Source organism: Agelaius tricolor, unplaced genomic scaffold, assembly GCF_023055355.1.
Source record: "Agelaius tricolor isolate 1412-34295 unplaced genomic scaffold, bAgeTri1.0.p SCAF_14, whole genome shotgun sequence".
In the NCBI taxonomy this organism is placed as follows: Eukaryota; Metazoa; Chordata; class Aves; order Passeriformes; family Icteridae; genus Agelaius; species Agelaius tricolor.
Genome location: NW_027269274.1, coordinates 10,123,630 through 10,146,477, shown reverse-complemented (window position 1 = coordinate 10,146,477; position 22,848 = coordinate 10,123,630). Strand labels below are relative to the sequence as shown.

Below are 22,848 nucleotides of genomic sequence, written 5' to 3'. Positions count from 1 at the left end.
CTCCTCCTTGTTGCAGGCTCCCTCCTTTATCACTCCCTGAAGGTTTCTACACCCAAACTCCCTCTCTAACCAGCCCTGAGCACCCCATCACCATCCCACCCCTCACCTGAGCTCCTCTGCTGAGACCTCTGATTGAACCCAGGCCCAGGTGAGCTCCCAGGCCAGCCCAGCAAGGAGAGTCCTTAGCCCTGGGCAGGGAGGGCTGTCTCAGGGCAAACTGAGCATGAAGCCATGGCTCTGACAAATTCAGTGAGGCTTTTTCCTGCACTGACAGAGATGAGGCCTCTCCTGGGTCAGAGTTCTTTTTGTGTGGCTCTCTGCAGCCAGAGCCTGGACAGGAGAGGCTCCAAATCCATGTGCTGCTGCTTGTCAGGATCCCACATTAAACATGAGGCAGGACATCAAAAGCTGCTGTTCCACCTTTAGCAAGGAGGTCCATCCACCTCTGTCCTTGTGCCCATATAAAAAATTAGTGTAGCAAATGTCTCTGCATTGCCCCAGCAATACAGCTGAGCAGAGACAGCAAAGCATGGCAGAGAATGGCTGAGCTTAGGAATGACCAGGAATATCACCTTGAATATTTAAACATCTCCTCTCTCCAGAGTTTTTCTCTTTGCTAACATAGTCTTAGCTATGGCTTAATGAGGAGTCTTCAAGGACAAACTCAGAGAAGATTCCACTCCTCATTGTCTCTGCACAGTTGTGTGACCACAACAAGTCCCCAAACAGCACTTCACTTAATAACCCCCCAGCTGGCTGCCATGCTTTGCACTAGAAACTTTATTTTGCTTTACCATTAGCTCAGTCATAGAACCCTTCTGACAAAATCACAACTTCTTCATTTCACAAGGGGAGCCTCAGTGGAAGGAAAATGAGGAAGAAGGAGCACCACCTCAAACCAGCCAACATGGGCAGGTGTGGCTGTCTCATTGCCTCAGTGAGGGACCAGCAAAGCAGCACAGCCAGCATCCCCAGTGACTGTCTGACACCTCATTGCCAGTCCTGCTGTCTCCCCTGCCTCCTTTGCTCTTTTGGTGAACACTTTCAGTTTTTTCCTAATGAGAAAGAATTTATTTCTTTTCTCAACAGCCCCAAAAGTGCTTTACAAGTCCCGTGCATCTTGTTAGACTGACAGCTGACTCAGGCTATTAGCTTTGCAAATGTACAGCAGAGACCCTATTTGCAAGGCTTCTCTGTGGGCTACAAACACCTTCTTAGTCACTACAAGGTAGAAACCTCTCTCTGCCAACAGCATATCACTCTAGTGACTGGTTATTTGTTGATCAAACAAACTGCCTGGAAAGCAATAATTAGAACTTATCACAACAAGGAGTATAGTTTATTAATTCCCACACAAATTATCTAATTCCAGAAGTTGAATAAAAGAGCAGGATAAACAACATAGATTACATTGGAGTAGTTCTGTACTATCTTATGCACTCTAAATGCACTCTTATGCAATCTAAAATGTTTGGGTTAATAGATAACAGCTCGTGCATCAGCAGGTAATTTTCTTTAGAACAAATGTGTTTGAGAACAGTAAGCTGAAAGTATCAAAGTTAAGGAGGAAAGATTGTAAGTAGATGTTTAGGAAGGTGGTAGAAGGTGCAGGTTGAGTTTTAATGCAAGGAAACTTCTGAGGGTGCTAAACAGCCTCCTCTTGGTCACACCAAAAAGGGTGACAGCTTCAGCAGCATGGAGTGCTTCATGGGGTGATAAAGGCAAGAAAAAAACCTGAATTTCTTCCTAATTGCTGTGGGAGCCAACATGTTTCCACAGAAGATGAAGATCATGACCCCATCTGACCCATCTTGCAGAGGTCACCAAGGGCCATTGCAGTGACTCCAAAGTCACAAGCAGATACAGCCAAGTTGCTCCCCTTCTGCTCCCCAGGTCCTGCAGAAGCTGCAAGGGCCACACCTGCACCAACATCACTCCTGCTGCATCAGCAAAATAAGCACGTTTCTCATTCCTTGAATTTCATCTCATGCAAGTCTTAAGCCCATCCAGAGGGCTACAAAGCATCCCCACCTCTCCCCCAGTGTGCATCTATTCATCAGGGTGTAGATGGCTCCAAATCACTCCAAATCATTAAGCTGTGGTTGATGTCTGGGTCTGAGGAGGAACCGGTACATTTGGACTTCCTCAACAGCTCCCCAAGGACTAATCATTTAAATCCTTTGGTCAAATCATTTAAATCCTTTTTCTGACTTTGCATAGTGAAAGTGACAACTGTTCTTCAAGGGACAGGAAAGGCTTAATTGCCCACTGGGAAGTGTGTTCAGCTCCTCAGCTGGAAGATGCTAGAGAGCTGCCAAATACCATTATTCATTTACAACAGCAAATTTGATTCAATGAGATTGGCATGAAAATGCAGAAGCAAAGCTAGGAAGGTAGCTCCAGCTCTTCCTGGATTCATGGTCCTCCACCCACCAGGGATCAGTCACAGGCTGTCAGGTAACTTGCATGAAGACATCAGGACCAGTTCTAATTTGGTAATCTCTCCTTTAGGCATGACAAAGATTGATTCACATTAAACTTTCATGGCTATTACTGATCTCAAGCCTGTTTTATCTACCAGGCAGTGCCAGGGACACTAGTGAGGGGTTAGTCCTCAGGGGCCCAGGCAGGGCCGTGCTGGAGAAGGGCAATTGGAGCTCCAGCACCAAACAAAATCCACCCAATGCCTTACTAATGTGTGTTTATTTATCAGTTGTTGGAATACCAACACCCTGCAAGGAGACTAAAGGTCCTGGGTGGCAGGTAAATGAACACCCTCCAGTTGTGCCATTAATTCCTAAGGAGCAAGTGGGAGAGTCTACCAGCAAACTTGTCAGCTGTAACTAACTTGGTTTTCTGAGAGGGGACAGATTGCTCATGGTCCTGAGCTCCCCTTCCAGCCAAAGGGGACCTGCCCCAGGAGCATCTGCCCCTTCCAGCAGTGGTGAGCCCACACCAGGGCCATTCCTACACCAGCCAAGGCATGTTAGAGCCAGGGGCTTCCCACCCCAGCCCTGTCCCTGGATGCCCAATGCCCTTCCCAGCTCCCTGGGGACACAGAGTCCCAGTCAGAGCCCAGAACCAGCACAGGGGAGCTGAGGTCCAGCACGGGCAGGGGTCCATGGGGCTGCTTGCTCCAGCACTGCCACCGTCAGCACAGCCTGATGTGATTGCAGCCATGCTGGCTGCAGGATCACTGCTCTGACATAACGAAATTTCCAAGCCCTTTGCCCTCCCTGATGCATTATCTGCCACCAGGGACGCAGGATCTGAATGAATCTAGCTCCAGCCAACTCTCTGAGGTCCAGAACATGTTGTCCATGGAAAAACAAAACACACCAGAGAAACAAAAAGTGAGAGACTACCTGGCTGCTGTTTATAGACTTCTCAGAAAAAGTCAGCAGTCAGCAGCCAAACTCAAATACTCACGTCACTCCCTTATGGAAGGTGAGTTTTTAAATGTCTGGACGCTTTTCAGCCCAATAGCCCAATTCCTGTATTTGCAACCAAAATGTTGGAATAAGTAGCAGGGCTTCTGCTGGGGCCCACTGGACTCAGTAGGAAAAGCAGATGCCAGAATCTTTTTTAGATACATAACAGTAATTCTTTTTACTTCTCTTTTTGTGGGCTACTGGACTCCACCCTCAGTCACATGCAAAACAATTCCTGGGTAGATCTTTCTACAAAATGCCTTGGACTGCTTACGGAGGTTCCTGGTTTATATGGATAAATAATATTTCTGCTTTGGAAAGTGCTAAGAATCCCTAGAGTCCACTCCAAGAATCAGCTACAGATTCAGGAGAAAAGCAGAATCATACAAGGAAGGGACCTGAGGGACCGAGAGCGAGCAATCCCAAACCCTTCTCTTTGTGACTGCCAAGGGTCCAAGGCACAACCCTCTGATTATTATTCACTAGACCTCCTGATGTAAAGCTGTTGTTGCCCCAGAGCAGTGCACAGCAGCTGCTCTGACACTGGCTGCCAGCAGAGCCCTTTCTGCAAAAAGAGCCCATGGCTCTCTTTTTACTGGAAAAGACAGAACAGTGCCTCTTACGCCATAACTCTCTCCAGCTTCTGTTTTCCTTCCTCAGCTCCCTCATAGAAAACCATAGGCCAGATTCACCTCTATTTTCTCTCCCTTTCAGGATGCTTTTGAATCCAACATGAGCAGGGCAAGGGTTACCACATGCGCACCAGTGTGAGCAGGAGGAGAGCTGGCCTTCCCCACAGTCACTCATCACTCCTGTATTTCACTCCCACTCCTCCTAAAACCTTGCCTTGCTGTGCTTGGGCAGAGATGCCCCCTCTCGTGATGGCCAAGCCCTGTCAGATGTTGCTCCAGTCCTCAGGGTGACTGACCAGCAGTCTGGGGCTCAGTGAGATGCTGGCCAAGGCACACACACTCCACAGGCAGGATGGGTGAGCTGATGAGAGCTCTCTGCAATAGACTTCTCCAAGAGCTGAGGTTCCTCCAGCCTTATCTCTTTAGGAGATCAAGTACTTACATGGGCTTTGAGCCAGCCTAACCACAAAACTACCAGAAAAGTAGAGCATAGTAGGGAACCTGGCAAGAGATGAAGGATGTGCTCCTGCTCCAGCTGGAGGAAGACCTGCACTGATCTGGCAGAGCAGATGAAAGCTTAGACCTGTGAAACACTGAGCACTGAGGAGCTGCAAACCTCATGATCTGGATGATTTAACCAGAAGAGGCATTATGTCTCAACAATTTGAATATTCTTCATTACCTATTTTTCACACATCACACACCTTCAAACAACTCCCACCCTGCCCACCCCTCCCACACCCCCCCAAAAGATAGGCAAGAACAAAACTAAGACCAATGGAACAAGAGATTAAAAGCCACAAAAACACAAATGTCCCAGCAGGAATGAGCAAGGGAAGCCAAGGATCTGTTGGGATTTGCAGTTCCTGCCTTAGCTGGGAAATTTTTTCCCTGGATAAGCCATGGCAGTCACTGTCTTTGGCTTGTGCTGAAGCCAGTGGGAGCTTAGCACAACTCATTCTTTAAGAGCAACGTCTCTGAATAACAAGCAAGCATGGCATGGCAGTCACTGAACTGAGTGAATAACGGGTTTCATAGGTGCTGTCAAAAGGAAAATCCCAGCTGGCTCCAGAGAGCTTTCTATGTGTGTTGGCAGGTCCTTGGTATTTCTCCCAGACGGGGAGGGCAGGTCCCAGCCCAGTACAGCACATCCAGGCTTACATAACCCAAGGGGCCCAGGGTAATCATTAACTCTGGATTACTGCCACTGCCTCTGTGCTGGAGTCACCTGGTTGTTTGGATTAAATGTATAGTGGCCATTTAGACAAGGAGAAGGCTCCTGGCACAAGGACTTCAGTGAAAACAACCCCCAGGGAGGGTGGGAAGCAGAAGACTGTGGCAAATATCACAGGATCTAAACTCAAGCACTCCCCCAGGGAGTTGCCAGTCCTTCCATCACAACATGGGCTGGTTTGCTTCCACAGGGGTGCAGCTCTCCTCAAAACCACCAGGGTGAAAAGCCCCCACATAACACAGGTCAGGGGCCAGAACTCTTTCTAGGGAGCTTTACCTGGTGACTCCCACGTGTGGCACACCAGCAAGCAAGACCTCGTTCCTCTCCCCTTGGCATCCTTTCCAAAAGCACACATTATCAGTGCAACCTGACTTTACCTATGTCCTGTCCTTATCCTTCTTTGCTTATCTGATGTCTCACGTGTCCTGGGGCTCTTTGCCTCCTGTGTGTGGCTGGCATGTGGTCTGTGCCACTGTCTGGGGCAAAGGAGATTTAGGACATCTTGGTTCCGCTCCCATTTCCCCTCTGTGCTGTTCTGTGGTCTCAGACTCATCACTGCACTGCTCTGTGTTTAGCCACAGGTCACAGAAGTCAGGTCACCCTACAGAAAGATCACTTTACTCCCGTTCCTCCTGCTTAGTCCTTACCTTGGGTACAACCTCCCCAGCTGACAGCTCCTTACCTGTCCTAACACTGCTCCTTCACCACTGGCTCTACAAAGGGACTACAAACCTTTTAAAAACACACAAAGTTCTGGCAAGCATCAGGAACCAGATCATGATCCCTTTGTGAAGGCTGTACCTCTGCACACACCTCAGAAACCAAATTACAGAGGTTTGAAGTCATGAGACTTAGGCATATGTATAACTGTGCTTTGCCATGCAGAGTTGCTGAGGTTGGGACAACTTATCCAGCTGTGGCATTAAAACACTTAAATATATGTTTATCTTCAGGTGGATTAGCCAGGCTTAAGGCAGGGCCACGTTTTTCTCATAAATCCGCAAAGGCCCAGCCAGGCCAGTAATTCCACATAAAACAAACATCAAAATCTCTCTTGGAAATTTCTACTTTTTTTGGGACAAAACTCTGGAAATGTCAATCATTTCAAGCAAAACTAACTCTGCTTTCACAGCAAACATGGACCTACACTTTTCAGCAAAATATTGCAATTTTTACATAAACTTACATTTCCTTAGGTATTAACTAGAAAAACCCACACGATTCACACTCAAAACCCATACTTAAAACAGACAAGAGAGAAAGGAAAATAGAGAGAGAATACACATTTCATGGAAAATATTGCAGGCTAAAACTTAGATTTCTGCCCTGCTGTGCTCCAACAGTAGACATTTTGCATTACTCCACTTCAAGTATTACCTCTTGCAGAAAAATAGCAACTTCTGCCCCAAAGGCCTTGCAGGGTGAATTGCCCAACTTTACAGCAATATCAGAACTCCAGGTGAGACGAGGAAGAGACTGAGATGCTGGTTAAAAAAAAGCAGCTGGTTTAATAGATGAAGTGGATAGGGTGAGAACAGAAGGGAATTGCAGATCCTCTTGGTGCAGGCTTGCTAATTAAAACTTAAAACCACTGTCCTGAGCACTCTGGTCTTCAAGCTACACGACAGGAGATAACAACCTGGATTGCACAGAACTTAGTCTGCCTCATCCCTTGGTGCTCTTGCCAGACTCAAAGGGATTCTCTGGGAAAAATAATCAGGGGTCTGGAGAGCCCTGGCTCATCAGCTGGCGCTTTTTGGTGTCTGTTCTTCAGGGAGAGACTTTAATCCCTCAGTGCCTGCTAGTGTCAGAATGGTTCTTGCTGGGAGAAGATCTGGACCCACTGCACCATTGCTCCCATGGAGACTCAGAAGTGACTTTAACACCAGTCATGTTCCTGCTTTCTTCTTCCAGCGGAGGCCAAAGCAAGCAGAAGCACAGTGCAAGACATGTCCCAGCTTGCAGATCACGAGAGCATGGTGCTCATGCCCCCGTTGTTACAAATGGAAGCAATGGCTTTTGCAGAACAGGGCGTCTTCTCCTCAGGCCTGAGGCAATTCTTCCTAGCACAGCTCCTTCACATCACTCTGTCAGGCGTGGGATTTGCAGCAGAGCCAACTGAGGTGCCCTGGCACCAAGACCATCACGCTGGGCCTTTCTTTAACAATCTAATCCTGTGACTACTGGTCTCATTGCTTGCTCCTTCCATCCAAGGATCACACAAAGGCAAATTAAGTCCCACAGTATCATTGTCATGTGTTATTATCCCCCTTTTACAAGAAAGGGAAGTGCAGAACAGGCAATGGAGTCCTTTGTCTTGGGTCACACAATGCATCACCGTCTGAAGCAGACCTTGAAGCCCTTCCTCCTCCACACTAATCACTAAAGCTGGAATTCCTTCCAAACCTGCTTGCTCTACTTTATGAACCACAGTTTTACTGCATCTGTAGACCTGTTCCACAGCAGTCAGGAGCCATGGAAGGCATTTGTGTCCCAGCGTGGCTGCCAGGCAGGGCGTGAGGGCTCCAGTGAAGAGAGGCGGCTGAGACATCTCACGCCTCCCAAGAACTTTCTGAGATGAGAAAAACTGAAGATAACTTCAGAACTGATCCATCCTCTCCCTGTTACACAGCACCTGAAAAGTTACGTCCAGGTGAACCAAAATTTCAGAGCTGGCTATAAAGGAAATTAATGAATAATAATTTCAAGGAGGGATTTAAAATTTCCATTTTCATTTTATTGTCAAAGTAAATATATTTTTATGAAGAACAAAAGAAAATATACAGAATTGTAACTTATGTACACTGGCTTTATAGGTATTTTTGTTTCCAATTTACACAAATTTGATATGTTATTAAAAGATATTTTATATAGATATGCATCTATGTACAGTTTTATTTACATACATTCATAGGATGTGATATAAACCAGTCAATAGATGATAGTTCATTTATATTAATTTCTAGAGGACAAAAGGAATGCATTCACTTTAGCCAGACCTGCTGTTCTCACACAGCATGGGCTCCTGCTCTGCCTAGCTCTAGGATCACACTTTCCTACTTCCCATTTTGCCAACAGAAAAGACAAACAGATGCCGTCTGCAAATGGAAAGGAAATGCAACATCCATTATAAAATCATTCCTAATTACTGAATCCTATTTTCTTCTAAAGCTTCTTACAATCGCCAGAGTTCAAAAGGAAAAACAAAACAAGAAGAAACACAAATAAAATCACTTGCCTGCTACCATCTGATTATTTGCTTAAATTCCCTTCTTAGCCAGCTATCACACAAATTTGTTTCTTTTGGCTGCTGTTCTCACCCATTTGCCCACCCCAGCTGCATGGAGCTCTGACATGGCTGTCAGGAGGGAGAGGATTAGCACTGAGGATCACCCCCAGACCTCGGGCTCACAGCACTGTCCCACCAGCTCGGGGTGGGCACAGGCACATCCTGCAGACCCTGCCAGCACACAGACACTGAGCTCCAGCCAGCCAGGCCCTGACTCTCAGTGCATGTGGGGATGCTGTGATGATGAGCCCACTGCTCACCAGGCTCCCCCAGGGCTGGGGCTCTGCTTTCTCGCCCCCAGGTCACACAAGAGGGCAGCAGCAGAGACAGAACAGAGCTCAGAGGCTCTCACAAACACCTTTGTGCTGCCTTGTGGGCAGACAACAGCTCTTCTGCTAAAGGAAGTGGATGCTGCAAACCAGCCTCAAAGGAAAGCAGTGTCCTTTGGAGCCTGGGCATCCTTGCACCCCTTGGCAGCACAGGACAGAAGCACACACACAGTTCCAGAGGCTTCACTCCAAGCCATTCCATCCAGCCTGAGCTTCTGGATTTGCTTGGGATGTGTCTTTCCTTAAACATATATATATATATATATATATATATATATATATTTATATATATATGTATGTATGTATGAATATATATACATAAATATTTATATATAGCCCTAGCCAAGGGAAAGGTAAATGTGAGCTGGGAAAATCAGAGATGCATGGAGGCACATTCCAGTGCTCTCCAAACCCTGTCTCCCCCTATCCCCAACTCCCACTGCTCCTCCTCCTATGGCCAGCCCCTACAAATCCTTGGCTCAGGCAACCCAAAAACAAAGGAGTTGTTTTCATTTCAAAAGGAATTTGCTGTTTCCAAACTGGACAAATAGAGCAGCTTAATAAAAACTCACAATGAGTGGCCTGTACATGAGCAAAGCCCTCAGGAATGCCAGGGCTATAATTAACTAGCAGCAAGCAACTTTTACATTTTCCTGTGCAGCAGAAAACAGCTAAAAATAAAACACTGTAATTTCCAAAAGAAGCAGCAGCAAAGGAGAGACAGATAGAAGGAAAGGAAAATAATATCCTTAAAAGAAAAAAAAAAAAAAAAAGGAAGAAGCGCCCCGCTCCCCTGACCCAAAAAGAGCTTCATTCTCAAATCATCTTTGAAGGACATGGGGCACTCAAACACGGTGGTATCAAGTAACAGCATGGACTGTTCTGTGGAGACAAATAAATTATCACTAGGAAGGTGGTGAGCAAAGTGCTGTGGTGGCTGCTGGGGACGGCTGGCGGGCAGGGAGGGCAGGAGCCGTCAGTTCACGGCGCGCACGGAGCGGCTGCTGCGCGGGAACCGGTGCACCTTGACGTGCTTGGACAAGTGGTCACTTCGAGCAAACTTCTTCTCACACACTGGACACTGGTAGGGCTTCACCCCCGAGTGGGAGCGCCTGTGCCGGGACAGCTCGTCTGACCTGGAGAACCTGCAAGAGAGGAGAGGCCTTGTCAGATAAATGGGGGTTTGTTGTGCTAAGTGCCGCACAGCGAGGTAAAAAACGTCCCCCCAGGACACTGGGAGACTCCAGGAGGTGAAAGGGAAACACAGCAGGGCTGGGCTGGTCCCAGCAATGATGGAAACACAGAGCTACCAGCCCTGGACTCAGGGCAATGCATGGACACAGCATTGGTACCAGCCTTGTCCTGGACCCCACGGCATGGGAACAGCTTGACAAAAGCAGCGCTGCTCTCGATCCCCCTGCAGTCCCCTCCAAAGTCACCCCCACCATCTCTCTCCTGCAAATCCAAGCACAGACTCCTCAAGCAAAGACAACCACCACTGTCCTGCAGGTAAGGTCTTTTTTCAAGCTCCCCCTGCACCAGCACACCCCCTAAGTGCACCCAGTTTCAGAGGGATTCCAGATAAATCCAGCCAGAGCTACCTAGAAACAACATGACTTATTAGATCCACATGAAAAATTGGCTTCCATGGGTGCTCCTGTAGGCTAAATAAAGAGTCATTATTAGCACCAGAGATGCTCAGCATTCCCAACAGCTGAAATTCAGGTGGGCCCCAATGGTCATTTGCATAGTTATTTGCATAGTTAGCATGGGTAAATTAAATTAAGAATGAGCCTTTAATTACCAAAACTGTGTTCCATAATCTTTTTAATTTTAGATATTTTCCACCTTCCATCTCCACAGAAAAATCCCCAAATAGTCACCATGAATCCCACAGGCTTTATTGAACCCAAATGAATTGATCCTTTGGCCTTAAGAGCAGGGCTGGCTCCATTTCCACTTTGGACACAACTAGGAGACAGAGGGTTAATTAACAATGTCACACTAAAACAGCCCTGTCCAGATGGGTACAAAAAATTTGCTGCCTGACAAAGGGCAATTAAGGGTTTTGTTGCCAGAGCAGTAACAAAGAGCAGCACAGAAAGAGAGCTTGCAAGAAATGGTATCAGCTGTTTATTTACAATAAATAAGTGAAGTCATGGGCACTAGCTGAACAAATCAGGGAAAGAACATGTAGAAAAATGTGCCCTTCTGGAGCAAAATATCACATCACCAACAGAGCGAATACGCTATTTTTATGAAAGGGAGAAAAGAGAACTGCTGGGCTCCTATGAATAAACCCCTCATGCAAGAAAAGTAAGTTTCCACATAAAGGTTTTAATTAGCTCTGATCTCCCGCCAACGGTTGAGGACCAGGGCATAGGCACTGGGAAAGCTGGTAATGATTTCCTGAGTTGCTACAGCTCTTCAGACTGGTCATGCTCCCCAGAGAACACTCAGCCCCTGGAAAACTGATCCAGGCACTCACCATGGGTAAGGTATGGTGTGGGCATCTGTCCCAGGGGCATTTCTAGGGGAGATTCTTTCACCTCTTCAGTTGCTTTTCTTCCTTTCCTTGCACCATGGCAAAAGAGTGAAATTCTCCATGATGAAGAGGCAGCTGTTATGGAACTGTCCACTTGGCATGACTCTTCTCCATAAAGGCTATGACAGAAGTTTCTCTACATGCCTTCTACTTGTATGTTTGCTTTCTCTAACACCCCTGGTCCTTTCAGCCATAGCTTCCTAAAACCACAGTCTGGAGCCAGGAGCAGCAGGGTCAGGGATTTCTCCCAAGTCCTTAGCAGGGAGCTAGTCCCAGGGCCAGATCCCTGTAGGGATGCTCTGGTAGGACTGTGGGTGAGTGGGTCTGGAGAGTGTAGGATGCTGCCTGTGCAGACTGCCACAACAGGACTGAGTGTTGGACAAGGAACAGAACTGTGCCACATCCAGGGAAAAGAGGAAAAGCACTTTTGCAAAGAGCCATCCTCTTATATACAGACCTCAGAGAAGTAAAAGCAGATGTGGCTGGGTTGTCCTGTCCTATGTCCTTGGCCATTAAGGTCACCATCTGGAACAGAAGTGCAGTAGCACTTGGCTAATCCTGCACAAGAGCCTCACAAGTGCATTTTGAGGGGAATTGCACGGACGGTGGGGGAGAAAGAGGCACATGTCAGGAATGAGCTTGGATGAGTTCATCCGATAAAAATACACTCTGCCTCATAACCATGTCCTTAGCTGAAGAGGCAGGAATGTTGCAACACTGTTCCCCAGCAGTGACGGAAAGATCAACTTACAGAGCCCACAGAAATAAACCTCAAGCTGTCTGTGTGTTTACAAAAAAACAACGCAAAGGTTAGGACAAGGAAGCCGGGAGGATCTGGCGGTCTGGCTCTGCAGTGAAATATCTGCAACACACTCTGGCACTGAGATCAACCTAAAGAAAGTGAAAATAATCCACTGTGGAATGCAAAATTCAAAAGAAAAAAAAAAAAAAGGAAGCCCCAAGGAATACCTCACTATTCTGTCACTGCCATTTCCAGAAGGATTCCTCCTTCAAAAGAAAAAAAGAAAGAAAGAAAGTGAAGGGATCTGGGAAATCCCACAGCAACTAAAAGAGCCTTCTTCATCCTTCAATCTGGCAGGACCCCAAGGGACTGTAACTACATCTCCCTTGAAGAAAAGTCCTAGAGCTCCCTGATGTGTAGGACATGTCCTGTGTCCCCCAGACACATGGGGACAATTCCTATGTGGCTCATGGGGCAAAAAAGGTCAATAGCTTTAGCCTGGTACTCCTGGCCCCTGCCATGGCCACCAGCCTTTGAGGCCAACTCAGGCTGTACCTCTCCCCCACAGTGGAGGGGAGGCCCTACACAGATTCCTCCTGCCCATTCCCAGAGCTTTCCTACAAGGAACCAGAACAGCTCCTGAGCACCTGTCATCCCTTTGCACAGCAGCAGCAAGAAAAGCCAATGCGAGATGCCTGCCCTGCTCCACGTGTGGTACTGCCCATGGCCACTCAGGCCACATGTTACCAAGCCTTTAAACCCTCCCTGCCAAGCCAGGCAGAGCTCGTGGCTGTCAGCAGCCAGAAGATGCAGTGGGGCATTTAAAGGCCATTGCCTCCCCCCAGCCTTGCAGCAGCTGCAGCTTTGCACAGCGCTGTGCCAGGGAGGGAAGCAGGAGCTTCTCCTGCTCTGAGCCGTAACACAGCTGCTGGGCCCAGCCCCTGCTGCAGCTCAACTCTTTGGCCTGAGCAGTGCTGACCAGGGGTGCCAAAGGTAGAAGGTGGCAGGACACAGATCAGTGCCCTGACCCGTCCAGGGAGCACAACGGGTCACTGGCCACTGCCAGTGAGCACCACTCTGCAGACTGCCAAAAACAGCCCTTGCCCTGTGCCTAGGAAGGGCACAAGCAAGCAGGGTTCAGCCTCCATCAGGGAGGTGCTAGGGGTCTCCAGCCATCCTAGGGGTGAGCAAAAGGGTTTGCTGGGTGCACACTCCAACCCTGGTGAATTTAGAACATCGTGCACAGAGTGCTGAGGAACCTTTAACCCTCCCACTGAGCTCAGGCACTTTGTGCTAGGCAACACTTTGTTTTGGTTTTGAAATTACTATCTCCAGTGAGATCAGCTCTTAAGTGTCTTCAGTGAAAAAATAAATACACAAGCACAAGAATGGGAAAAAGGGGGAAAGCAGAGCCCAGCAGTGTTTTAGTGCTTAAATTCATTTGAGATTATGTAGACCTGGGAGCAAACAGAGTGGCCAGATGCAGTGGACTTAAGTCATGTGAGACTTAAGTCACAGCTCTCACTGAACTTTTGAGAAGGTAAACATGGTTTATTGATGAAAGGGGACTGAGTAATTCAATGCTCAGTTGGGTCTGGCCTTTGACGTGGAGCAGCATGCAGGGGATGTGCAGCAATCTCAGGCTGGTGCTAAGGATTGCTGTGAGCACAGGAGGCCTCTCCTGCTGGCTATAAACTTCTCTTGTAGCAGAGCCCTTCCAAAGTTTGGGGGTTTTGGGGATTGAGATTGCAGCCCAGGCTGTGAAATTCAACAAGACAAACAGCACAAGAGTTTGAAAAGCCCTTTGCAGCAGCTGTTTGTGGACAAGACACATGTTCTTCATTATGATTAATTTCTCCTTCCTGTTGGGCTCATCTTTAAAAAGCTGTGGTGGCTGAAAGTTCAGGGTTCTCCAGGCTGTGGGACCTGCACCTCTTTTGGCCCTCCAGCCAAGGCAGAAAATCATTTGCCACAACATTCTGAGAAGAGAGGCACCTGTTGTAAATTTAATCAACCTTTATCACTTACTATTTTTCCCAAACATTCTCATTGGTTTTGTATCTTGGGGAACACCAGCTTTGTGATAAGACAGAGCTGGAGAAGGTCATCCACGGGCAATGCTTCGGGCTCCTGATCCTGAGCCACACAAGTCCCTGGGAGCATTGGTACAAATCTCAGTTTGGATTAGACAAACCCTCACTGCCACATGCATTTTGTCACAAAAAGGAGAGCTGTGCTCACATGCAAGGAAAGCCAGCATGACACCCACAGGCACATCTGCTGCCTGTGCACACATACTCTGGCAACCAAATAAAAAGCAGCAAGCGCCTGTCCTGCAGGTTGGGAGCAGCCAGCTCACAGTCTCTGGGACCAATCAGCTGAAAAATGCAGCTTTGGTGAGCAGATACCCTGAGCAGCAACAAACAGCCCATGAGAGATGCCACCAGGACAAAAGGAAACAAATCACCACCAGTTTGTAGAGCCACCATAATCTGATCTCCCCAGCCCTTCTGAGAAACAAACTTCAGACTGGTCCAGCTGGAGAAGAGAGGGTTCAGCTCCCCTGTGACCTTTTCCCTCAAACCAACCCAGCCATCTCTAACTGCTGCATGTCTCACATACTTGCATTTTTATACAACATTCTCCTGTTACTTTTTACCTCATCTGTTGCCCATGATCACAACCCATTTTCTCATTAGACATTGCTCACTGAAGCTCTGCAGCATATTATTTGCAAGAAATTCAATTTAATTTAACACAAGACAGTTAAGATTATATTTTCTCCCATCATCATTAGTGGTGCTGTACATTAGCACTTGCCAGCAGGCAAGCCAGTAATACAGCTAACTGGAAAGAGGGAGGAAGGCATCTGTCAAAGCTTCCTTAAAATAAAAAGCTGATATTTTTTAAAAAGACTAAATTTTTCAATTCATATTAAAAATAAAATAAAATATTTTTAAAAATCCTTCTGCCAAACATTTTCTCAATCAAACCTGCAATCTTTCATTCAAGCAATCCTTAACTCCACCTCAGCCTTCTGGTTATGTTGTTACATCTGACAGCTTTTTTGCAACTTTGAGTGGCACCCACGCATTTTTCTGAATCAAGACAGAGAATAAAACCCAGAGTATGCCAGAGTGTCACTGCCAGCATTTTAAGAAGGAGTGGGATGGAGTGCATTTTCTATGAAAGTGCACAGAGTACTGCTTTTAACCATACTTGCTTATCACAGCCCTTCGCTGGCCACATTTAGTCCCACACAGGGCTGTGCACAGCAATTCTGCCCCAAACCATTGAGCTCACTCAGCCTCAGCTGGTGCCAGCCACAGGTCTGCTGGGGCTGCTGTGCTGCAGCCACACCAATGCAAACACCAGGTCTTACCTGTGGTAACAAGCTTCATCTGACCCTCTAGAATGAAATACAAGTTATGATGGACTACTTTAATTTTTTTTAAGACACTAAAGCTGCTGGTGCCAGAAAGTGATGCTGTGCTATTTAATTTATCAGAACCCCTGCGTTACCTAACAGGAAGAAAAAAGGTCTTCATTGTCAAACCAACCAAACAAGTTCTGGCAATAGGAACAGTTTATAAATCTGAGTGCAAACCTACTTGCTCAGCAAGTGAGGTCAAGTGAGCAAGAAGGGGAAGGGGGACTGGACAGAGCTGCACCCCAATACTGACCTCCATCCACAGCCCGGCCACGTGCACGCAAAGGGCTTTTCTCCTGTGTGCCTCCTCAGGTGGGCTTTCAAATGGCTGCTTTTCGTGTACATCTTGGTGCAGCCAGGAAAAGAACATTTATGCATTTTAATGAGTTCAGCTGCAGGGTTCTTTTGAAATTTCTGACCCATGATGATTCCCGTCTGCCCCTGGATCATGCCCCCTGGCCCAATTGGCTTGGCGGCGATGGGGACGGGAGCGATGCGGACAAATTTAGAGGACAAGTTCAAATTGGACGACTGAACTATCTGAGGCACAAGGGCAAATGTCTGTCCTTGGATGTTGACTAGGAGCTGTGCAATTTTAATGTTCTCCTGTGCTGGTCCTTGGGAAGTGGGGCTCGTGTTGGACTCCTGTTTGATCTGCACAGGCTGGATTTGGAGCATAACAGGTATTCCATTCTCCAGGGTCATTCCTCCATTTGAAGCTTGGCCACCTTCCGTTGAGCTAGTCAACTGCTCATTTTTACTCTCTTTTAAACTAGTACTGGGTAGCATATGGTCTTTTTGCTGCAGAGAAGCAACAGAAACCTGGCTGCAAGCTCTCAAGTCCTTGGTCTCGCTTTTAGGTCTTTCTTTGAGCTCCAAGTCCATGTTCTCCTCCAAAAATTCCTCAATTTCCTCAAGTGTGGGCTGAAATGGTCCTGAGTCTTCCATATCCACAGGAAATTCAGGCAACCTAAAGTACTCCTCTTTCACTATTGGCTGAAGTCTCCTTTTGTCCCACCATGATGCAGTGGTGTTCCCCAAAGATGCCTGGGACAATAAATAGTCTAAGATACTGTCCTGACTTTCTGCACTGGATGTGCTTCCATAGCTGGAGCTGAGGACCTGGGAGTCAGGGCTGGAACAAGAACAAAAGCTGGACGAGTCACTGTCATCTTCTGACAGGGGAGAGGGCAGCATTTGGTAGGACCTCACTCCAGCTGTCATGTCCCCAAAGTATCCAAGGGAAGATCTTGTTGATGAAAAGGATTCATCAGTAGGCAGCAAGTGATCCACCATTCCTGGATGATCTCTTAAGGATATCCCAACAGCATATACCAGGCAGCCAAAGTTCAGGTGAGAGCCTAAGTGCAGGAAAAACAAAACAGCAACAGTCAGAAGTTGGTTTAATCATTTATCTCCATGAACTGAAACTCGTAAAGCCCTCTAGCCCACAGGAAAGTCCAGAGCATCCAGCCTCCCTGGGTACACAGGCTGCTACAAGCTTTGATAGGTCTGCACCACCCCCTGAGGACTGTCAGGGCTGAAGCGTTTTGCAAGATTGCACCACATATTTGCAAAAGAATGCTGTCAGAAATCATTTCCCAACCGTGTGTGTGCTCCAGATTTACAGCTCCCTTATAGAATATTACCAGCAAGAGAAAATAAATAAGAAGCTTTCACCTAGCAGTGAAATCCAGAGCCAAAGAAGGGAATGGGAAAGAAAAAATAAAGTGTTGAAATTTTTACCACCAAAAAGAAACAAATAAAAAAAGTTTATTGCTGGTGACCATAAAATGCAAATCCTTTCCCTATCTTGTAGCTTTCCACCAACCTTATTTTTCACTTCCTCAGTTCTACAAATATAGGCTGTTCAGCATAATGAAAGGATCAATCTGGCAGGAGCCAAAAATATTTACTGTGCTTCAGCATTTACTAGGTGGATTTTCCCCTCCAGATGTAATGAATCAGTGTGCCAACGTCATCATCACCTGCACTGTCCTTAATAAGGCTGGCACTGAGCTAATTACCATGCCCTGCCAGCCAGCTGGTGGCTGCTTTCCCCGCTGCTGAGCTGAGCCCCGAGCCAGCTGCTGCACCGGGAGGGCTGCACGGCATCCCGACCCGCAGCATCCCGCACATCCCGGTTTCCGTGAGCCCTAACCCCGCTACAAACCCGCAACAGCAAACCCCGCCCCGGCCAGCGCAGCCACCCCGCGCCCGCTGACAGCCGCGCTTGAACCGCACTTCACCCTCCAAAACAAGCAAACTTCCTAGAAAGGCCACTGGGGAGGGACAGGCAGGAGGGACATCCACGTATTTTTTTGTTCCCCACCTCCCCGAGGGAAACAAACAGAAATTGCTTACGGACGGAGATTGTGCCCCTTAGAGAGCAACGGCAGAGAGCTCGGGATGGAGCCAACGCTGGCCCTCAGTCACTTGCTCAAGGTGACTGATTGGAAACAGAGCTGTACATGTGCATAATAAAACAACTCTTTCTGTGGAAGGTATGTGCAGTGCAGAGATAGCAGTCATTCGATCAGCCTATGAGCTTGTGTGTGTGTGTGAATTGGGAGGCATGTGACCCAGCGTGAAGGAAATGCCAGTCAATCTTGTTACACGCTGTCATTTTCCACAGGCTCTGCCGCTGTGGACGCTTTGCCATGAATAGTCAATAGCTCCCAGTTTTGTGCAGCCGAGGGGATGGTTGTTACTGCTGTTGCAGAGCATCTTTGCTGCCTCATCTCCAAGATTTGCCCTGCCTTTCCTTCTCTGGAGAAAAATTAAAAGGTGTCTGTATGCTCAGTGCTGCAGCGAACACAAAGCGAGGTATTTTACACAACACCCTTAAAGAGCTCTGTCCCACTGGCAACATCTATTAATACTTCCCAGAAAGGAGTGGGGGGAAGCCACATTTCTTAAAGACTTGTCTTCCTCCTTCACAGACACATGGAGGAAACAGGGACAGGTTGAAATAATGACTAAAAGTAAGACTGCACATTTTCCTGGTCTGTGTGTCCTGTCAGTCAGCTGTGCCTCTGAACCAATAATGAAATACCTACATGTGCTGAACACGAGGAAGTTCAAGCAGAGGTTAGTGGCTCTGTTTTGTGACCTTAGTCTATAATCATGTCTTATAGTAAAAGCAAAGAGTCAGAAGAACTGCACTATTTCTAACACACTTTTTTTTTTTTTTTTTTTACTCTCTATATTGCTGGAAAGTTCCCCCAGCAGAAGTCCTATAACTGAGCTATTCCAGTTTTGAAACAGAAAGCACCATCTGCTTCTGACAAATTAGTATTGGCATCTGGTAAGAATTCACCCAAGCTGATTGTTTCTATCTTGCACCAAAAACTGGCGACTGCCTTGAGAAACACAGGGCAGAAAGGAAGACTTGCCCTCAGATGGTTTCTGATTCTTCCTCTAATGTCTGTATTATTCCAGCCCAAACTTCTGAAGAATGGGGCTGTGAGGGAGATCTGGACTGCAACATGTGCTTTTCTAAGAAAAGCTGGCATGCTTTGCGTGCACCAAAAGCAGTTGGTGAACTTCTCTTAAAAAAAACCAACTTAAAATGTTCAAGATTTCTTTAAATGCTTGCAAGAGCTGGGAAGCCACTATCAAAATATCAATATATTTCCCTGGGAATAGAACTAAACTGCAATTTCAATTAGGACTTAAATGAGGGAGGAAAAAAACCAATAATGAACCCCTAGCAATTGCTGTGGGCCAGTTACCTCAGCAGAAAACAGCCAGCAGGCTTGTTTCCCATCTCTTTTGACAAGGAACAATGTCACTCGATGTAACCAGAGGCTTTTTAAGAGAGGACTGTCAGAGCCAAATAGATCCAGGCACACTACGGGCCAGTTCTGCTTTCTGTGCGCTCTCAAAACTTGCAGAACAGCCAAGAAGATTTTGGAGAATGCCTGGAATGCAGGATCGGGCCCTGGCTATATTTTTTTCCTAAAGGCCAGGCTAACAACCAAAATACTTTTATCCTTACTTTGCCTGAAGACACGGCCAAAAACAGAAGATTAGAAAACAAAACCAAAAAAAGCCGGGGCTGTGAAGGCCACGAAAACTAATGATGCTGTTTCCATAACACACTTTCATCTCTAGGAACGCTGAAAACATGTTAGAAATGTAAGCACCTATAGTGGGACTGCAGTGCCTGAGCCACTGGAAACAGCCTCTTCTGGAGTGAAATACAGCAGCTGTTCGGCAGCACCACCATCTCCAACTTTTTTTTAAGAGTTCCCTGGGTTGTTATGATGTCCTTTCTGCCAAAAACATGTTGTTCTGTTTAAAACCTGACCATCTAATCGCCAGCTAAAAAAAAAATAACGACAAAAAGCAAACCAGAGGAGACATATTTTGACGCAGAGCAACATTAAAATGTAAAGTGCTGGGAACTTGCTGAAACACGGGGATGTATTTCGCAGCCTGTCATTTCTGGACAGTCAGCCCAGCACAACTGATCACACAGCATATATGAGACGCTGACAGTCATTTCCTACATTTACTGCCACAGCTTTTTCTAGTTTAAGACTTATCTCTTCAGGGTTTTCTCTTGTTCTAAATCTGTTCAGGCTGACTTCTGCTCCACAGAGCGAGCCATAAACAAGGCAATGAAGCGGGCCCAGAGCGTCTAAGAAATTAAAAGAGAATGCAAAGGGGGAGAATTATAATAATAAAAAAATAAATAAAAAGAAGCCGTGAGCCAGAAGTAAACCCATTTGCTCTCATCTCCTCCGCAAGGTGGCTGTGCTGCTCCCCGGACACAGTGGGGTGTTCAGGTTTGTTTTTCCCAAACCCGTTGCCCCTGGGAAGCCGCAGAAACATTCCCAAAGCGTTCTTCTCTGAAAACTATCCCGCTCCAGCCCCAAACTTTGGCTTCCACAGGAGGCAGCGGTTCACCTGCGGCGGGCACAGGCAGCGGCCCCGGCGGAGCGCACCCCGCAATAACGCGGGCACGGCGCTGGGCAGGGAAAGGGGTGCGGGACACACACACGCAATTGCCACTCCAGCACCAGCACAGCCAGGCTTCCATGTCTGCAAAACGTGTTTGGTCGGGTTTTTTTTTTTTTTTTAATCGTGTTTTTTTTTGTTCCGTTTGTCTGTTTGTTTGTTAAAAAATTATTTATATTTTTTTTTTCCTTTTCCTTTCATCCCTTTTCAGGAGGCTTTGGGGGCCTGAGTTCCCCCTCTCTCCTCCGCAGCGTGGTCGCGATGATCGGGAATGAGCCCCCCCTCGCCGCCTGTCACTCCGTGGCACGGCACCGCTGCAGCCCGAAGCCAGCCCCCAGCCCTGGCCGCTGCCCCGGCGGGATGGAATTCATCTGCCGGCAGCAGGGGCACAGCCCCGGCCCCGCCGAGCCGCGGAGGCACCGCCGGCGGGACGCGGCCCCCGCGCCCCCATCAACCCTTACCTGAACTCCTCTGCGAGCCGGGGGGCAGCAAAGGCCACGGGCGACCAGAAGAACGCAACAATAACAACAACAACGAGAACGAGGGGGAAAAAAAAACCCAAACAACACAACCAAGCCACAAAAAAAAAAAAAAAAAAAAAAAAAAAAAAAAAAAAAAAAAAAAAAATTAAAAAAAATATAATTATAGAAATAATAATTTTTAAAAATCAAGGAAAAATTTAAAAAGGCACAAACGACAAACGCACAACAAAACCGCGGGAGTAGACCCAAGCAAGCCCGGAGCAGCCGCCCGCGGAGGCAGGAGCGGCCGGGAGCGCGGAGCGGCGGCGGGAGGCGGGCGCAGCTCCCCCGGGAGGCGGGTGCGCGGCTGCGGAGCGCGGCCCCGCTCCCGTAGTACTATATCCCCCTCACATGACGGGCGCCCGGCCGCCGCGGGGGAGGCCGGGGAGAGGCTCGACCGCGTCCGCCGCCCCCATTGGCCCCGCGGCGGCGGGGGCCGGCCCGGGCCCGGCCTCAATGGGAGCCGCGCTCGGCCCCGGGGCGGTGCTGCGGGCCCCGGAGGGGCCTGCCTCACGGGACGGGGGGAACGGGCTGAACTGAAACAAGGGCGGCTGGCAGTCCGTGTGAGGAAGAGTGTGAGGGTGAGGAAACACCGGAGCAGGTTGCTCGGAGAGCTGGTTGATGCCCCATCCCTGGAAACGCTCCGGGTCAGGTTGGACAGGGCTCTGAGCAATTTGATCGGGTTGAAGGCGTCACTGCTCCTTGCAGGGAGTTGGGCTGGGTGGCCTGTTCATGTCCCTTCCAACCCCAAGCACTGTGCGAGTCTGTAAGTGTGCAAGCCTTTGGGCATCTCCTGGAGATCAGCGAGTCCCTGGGGAGGTGTGACGAGCCCCATTGCCTCTGTCCTGCCCCACACCTGCCCCTTTCCACCTGCCAAAGCCTGATGGAGAGGATTTCCAGCCGGCTAGATGAGTGTCCCACACACACCCCCCATTGTTACTGTAGACATCACTAGTTCTTCATACAAACACACATAATAATTTATGTATATGTATATACGTACATAAACACACTATAGCTCTGCAATACTTGGTATGGATCAGGATCTATGCTCAGCTCCTGTAGGGGAAGCTCACAGTGGGGCCAGCTGCAGGAGCAGTCAGTTTTGCTGCTCAATCAGTGGTTTTCCAAATGCAGTTTTTCCTTTCTTCAGATTTCTTGGGAAGGTGTAGCCTGGGATATCAGAATGCAGTCCTATGACAAAGGTCTGTGCACCCTTTTGTCAGGGCACATGGGACAGCACACCCTTCCTTCTCCCCACAGTAAGCCTCACTGTCCTGCAGGGAAAATGAAGTATTATTCTCATTTTATGGGGAAACAGAGGCACAGAGGATCAAACAAAAGGTCTGTGGCAGCACCAAGATGCAATCTCATCTCTTTCCAAATCCAGCTCAATTTAAACTCACAAAAATATCCTCCATCTGCATTTCTTCAGAGTTGCCAGTAACACATCCCACAGCCTGGCAAACATAAACCAGTCTCTTCCCAAGAGGACATTCAGCCTCAACAAGTCCTGGCCAGGCAGCAGCACAGGGGTGACCCTACAGGTGCTCCTTCATCCTGCTGGGGACCATCAAAGGAACTGGGGGTGCTCAGGGCTCTGCTCTCATGCACAGACCTCGTTCTTCCTCTCCACATTGTCTCAATGAATAATGCATGAATACGTACTCATCAAAATCCTGGATACTATATTTGTACAAATACATCAGGGCCAAATTCTGCATTAGTGT

General features: G+C 47.8%; 1 protein-coding gene and 1 long non-coding RNA gene across 3 annotated transcripts; one reads left to right on the top strand and one right to left on the bottom strand.

Annotated features, from left to right (window-relative positions):
- Positions 1-8,012: 8,012 nt before the first annotated feature.
- Positions 8,013-21,477, bottom strand: KLF15 (KLF transcription factor 15). 2 transcript variants are annotated; one of them, XM_071439639.1, is made up of 3 exons: positions 21,304-21,477; positions 15,886-16,993; positions 8,013-10,060 (listed from the first exon to the last, which is right to left on the bottom strand). In XM_071439639.1, exons 2-3 carry the CDS (start codon positions 16,926-16,928, stop codon positions 9,892-9,894), a joined length of 1,212 nt encoding a protein of 403 aa, XP_071295740.1. In that variant the 5' UTR covers positions 16,929-16,993; positions 21,304-21,477; the 3' UTR covers positions 8,013-9,891. The 2 variants fall into 2 exon arrangements, with proteins under 2 accessions (XP_071295740.1, XP_071295738.1); XM_071439637.1 differs by lacking the exon at positions 21,304-21,477 and adding an exon at positions 21,059-21,280.
- LOC139595870 (uncharacterized) lies at positions 20,251-21,239 on the top strand. The gene is made up of 2 exons (XR_011681160.1): positions 20,251-20,697; positions 20,809-21,239. It is a non-coding gene; the product is annotated as an uncharacterized lncRNA (long non-coding RNA).
- Positions 21,478-22,848: the final 1,371 nt, after the last annotated feature.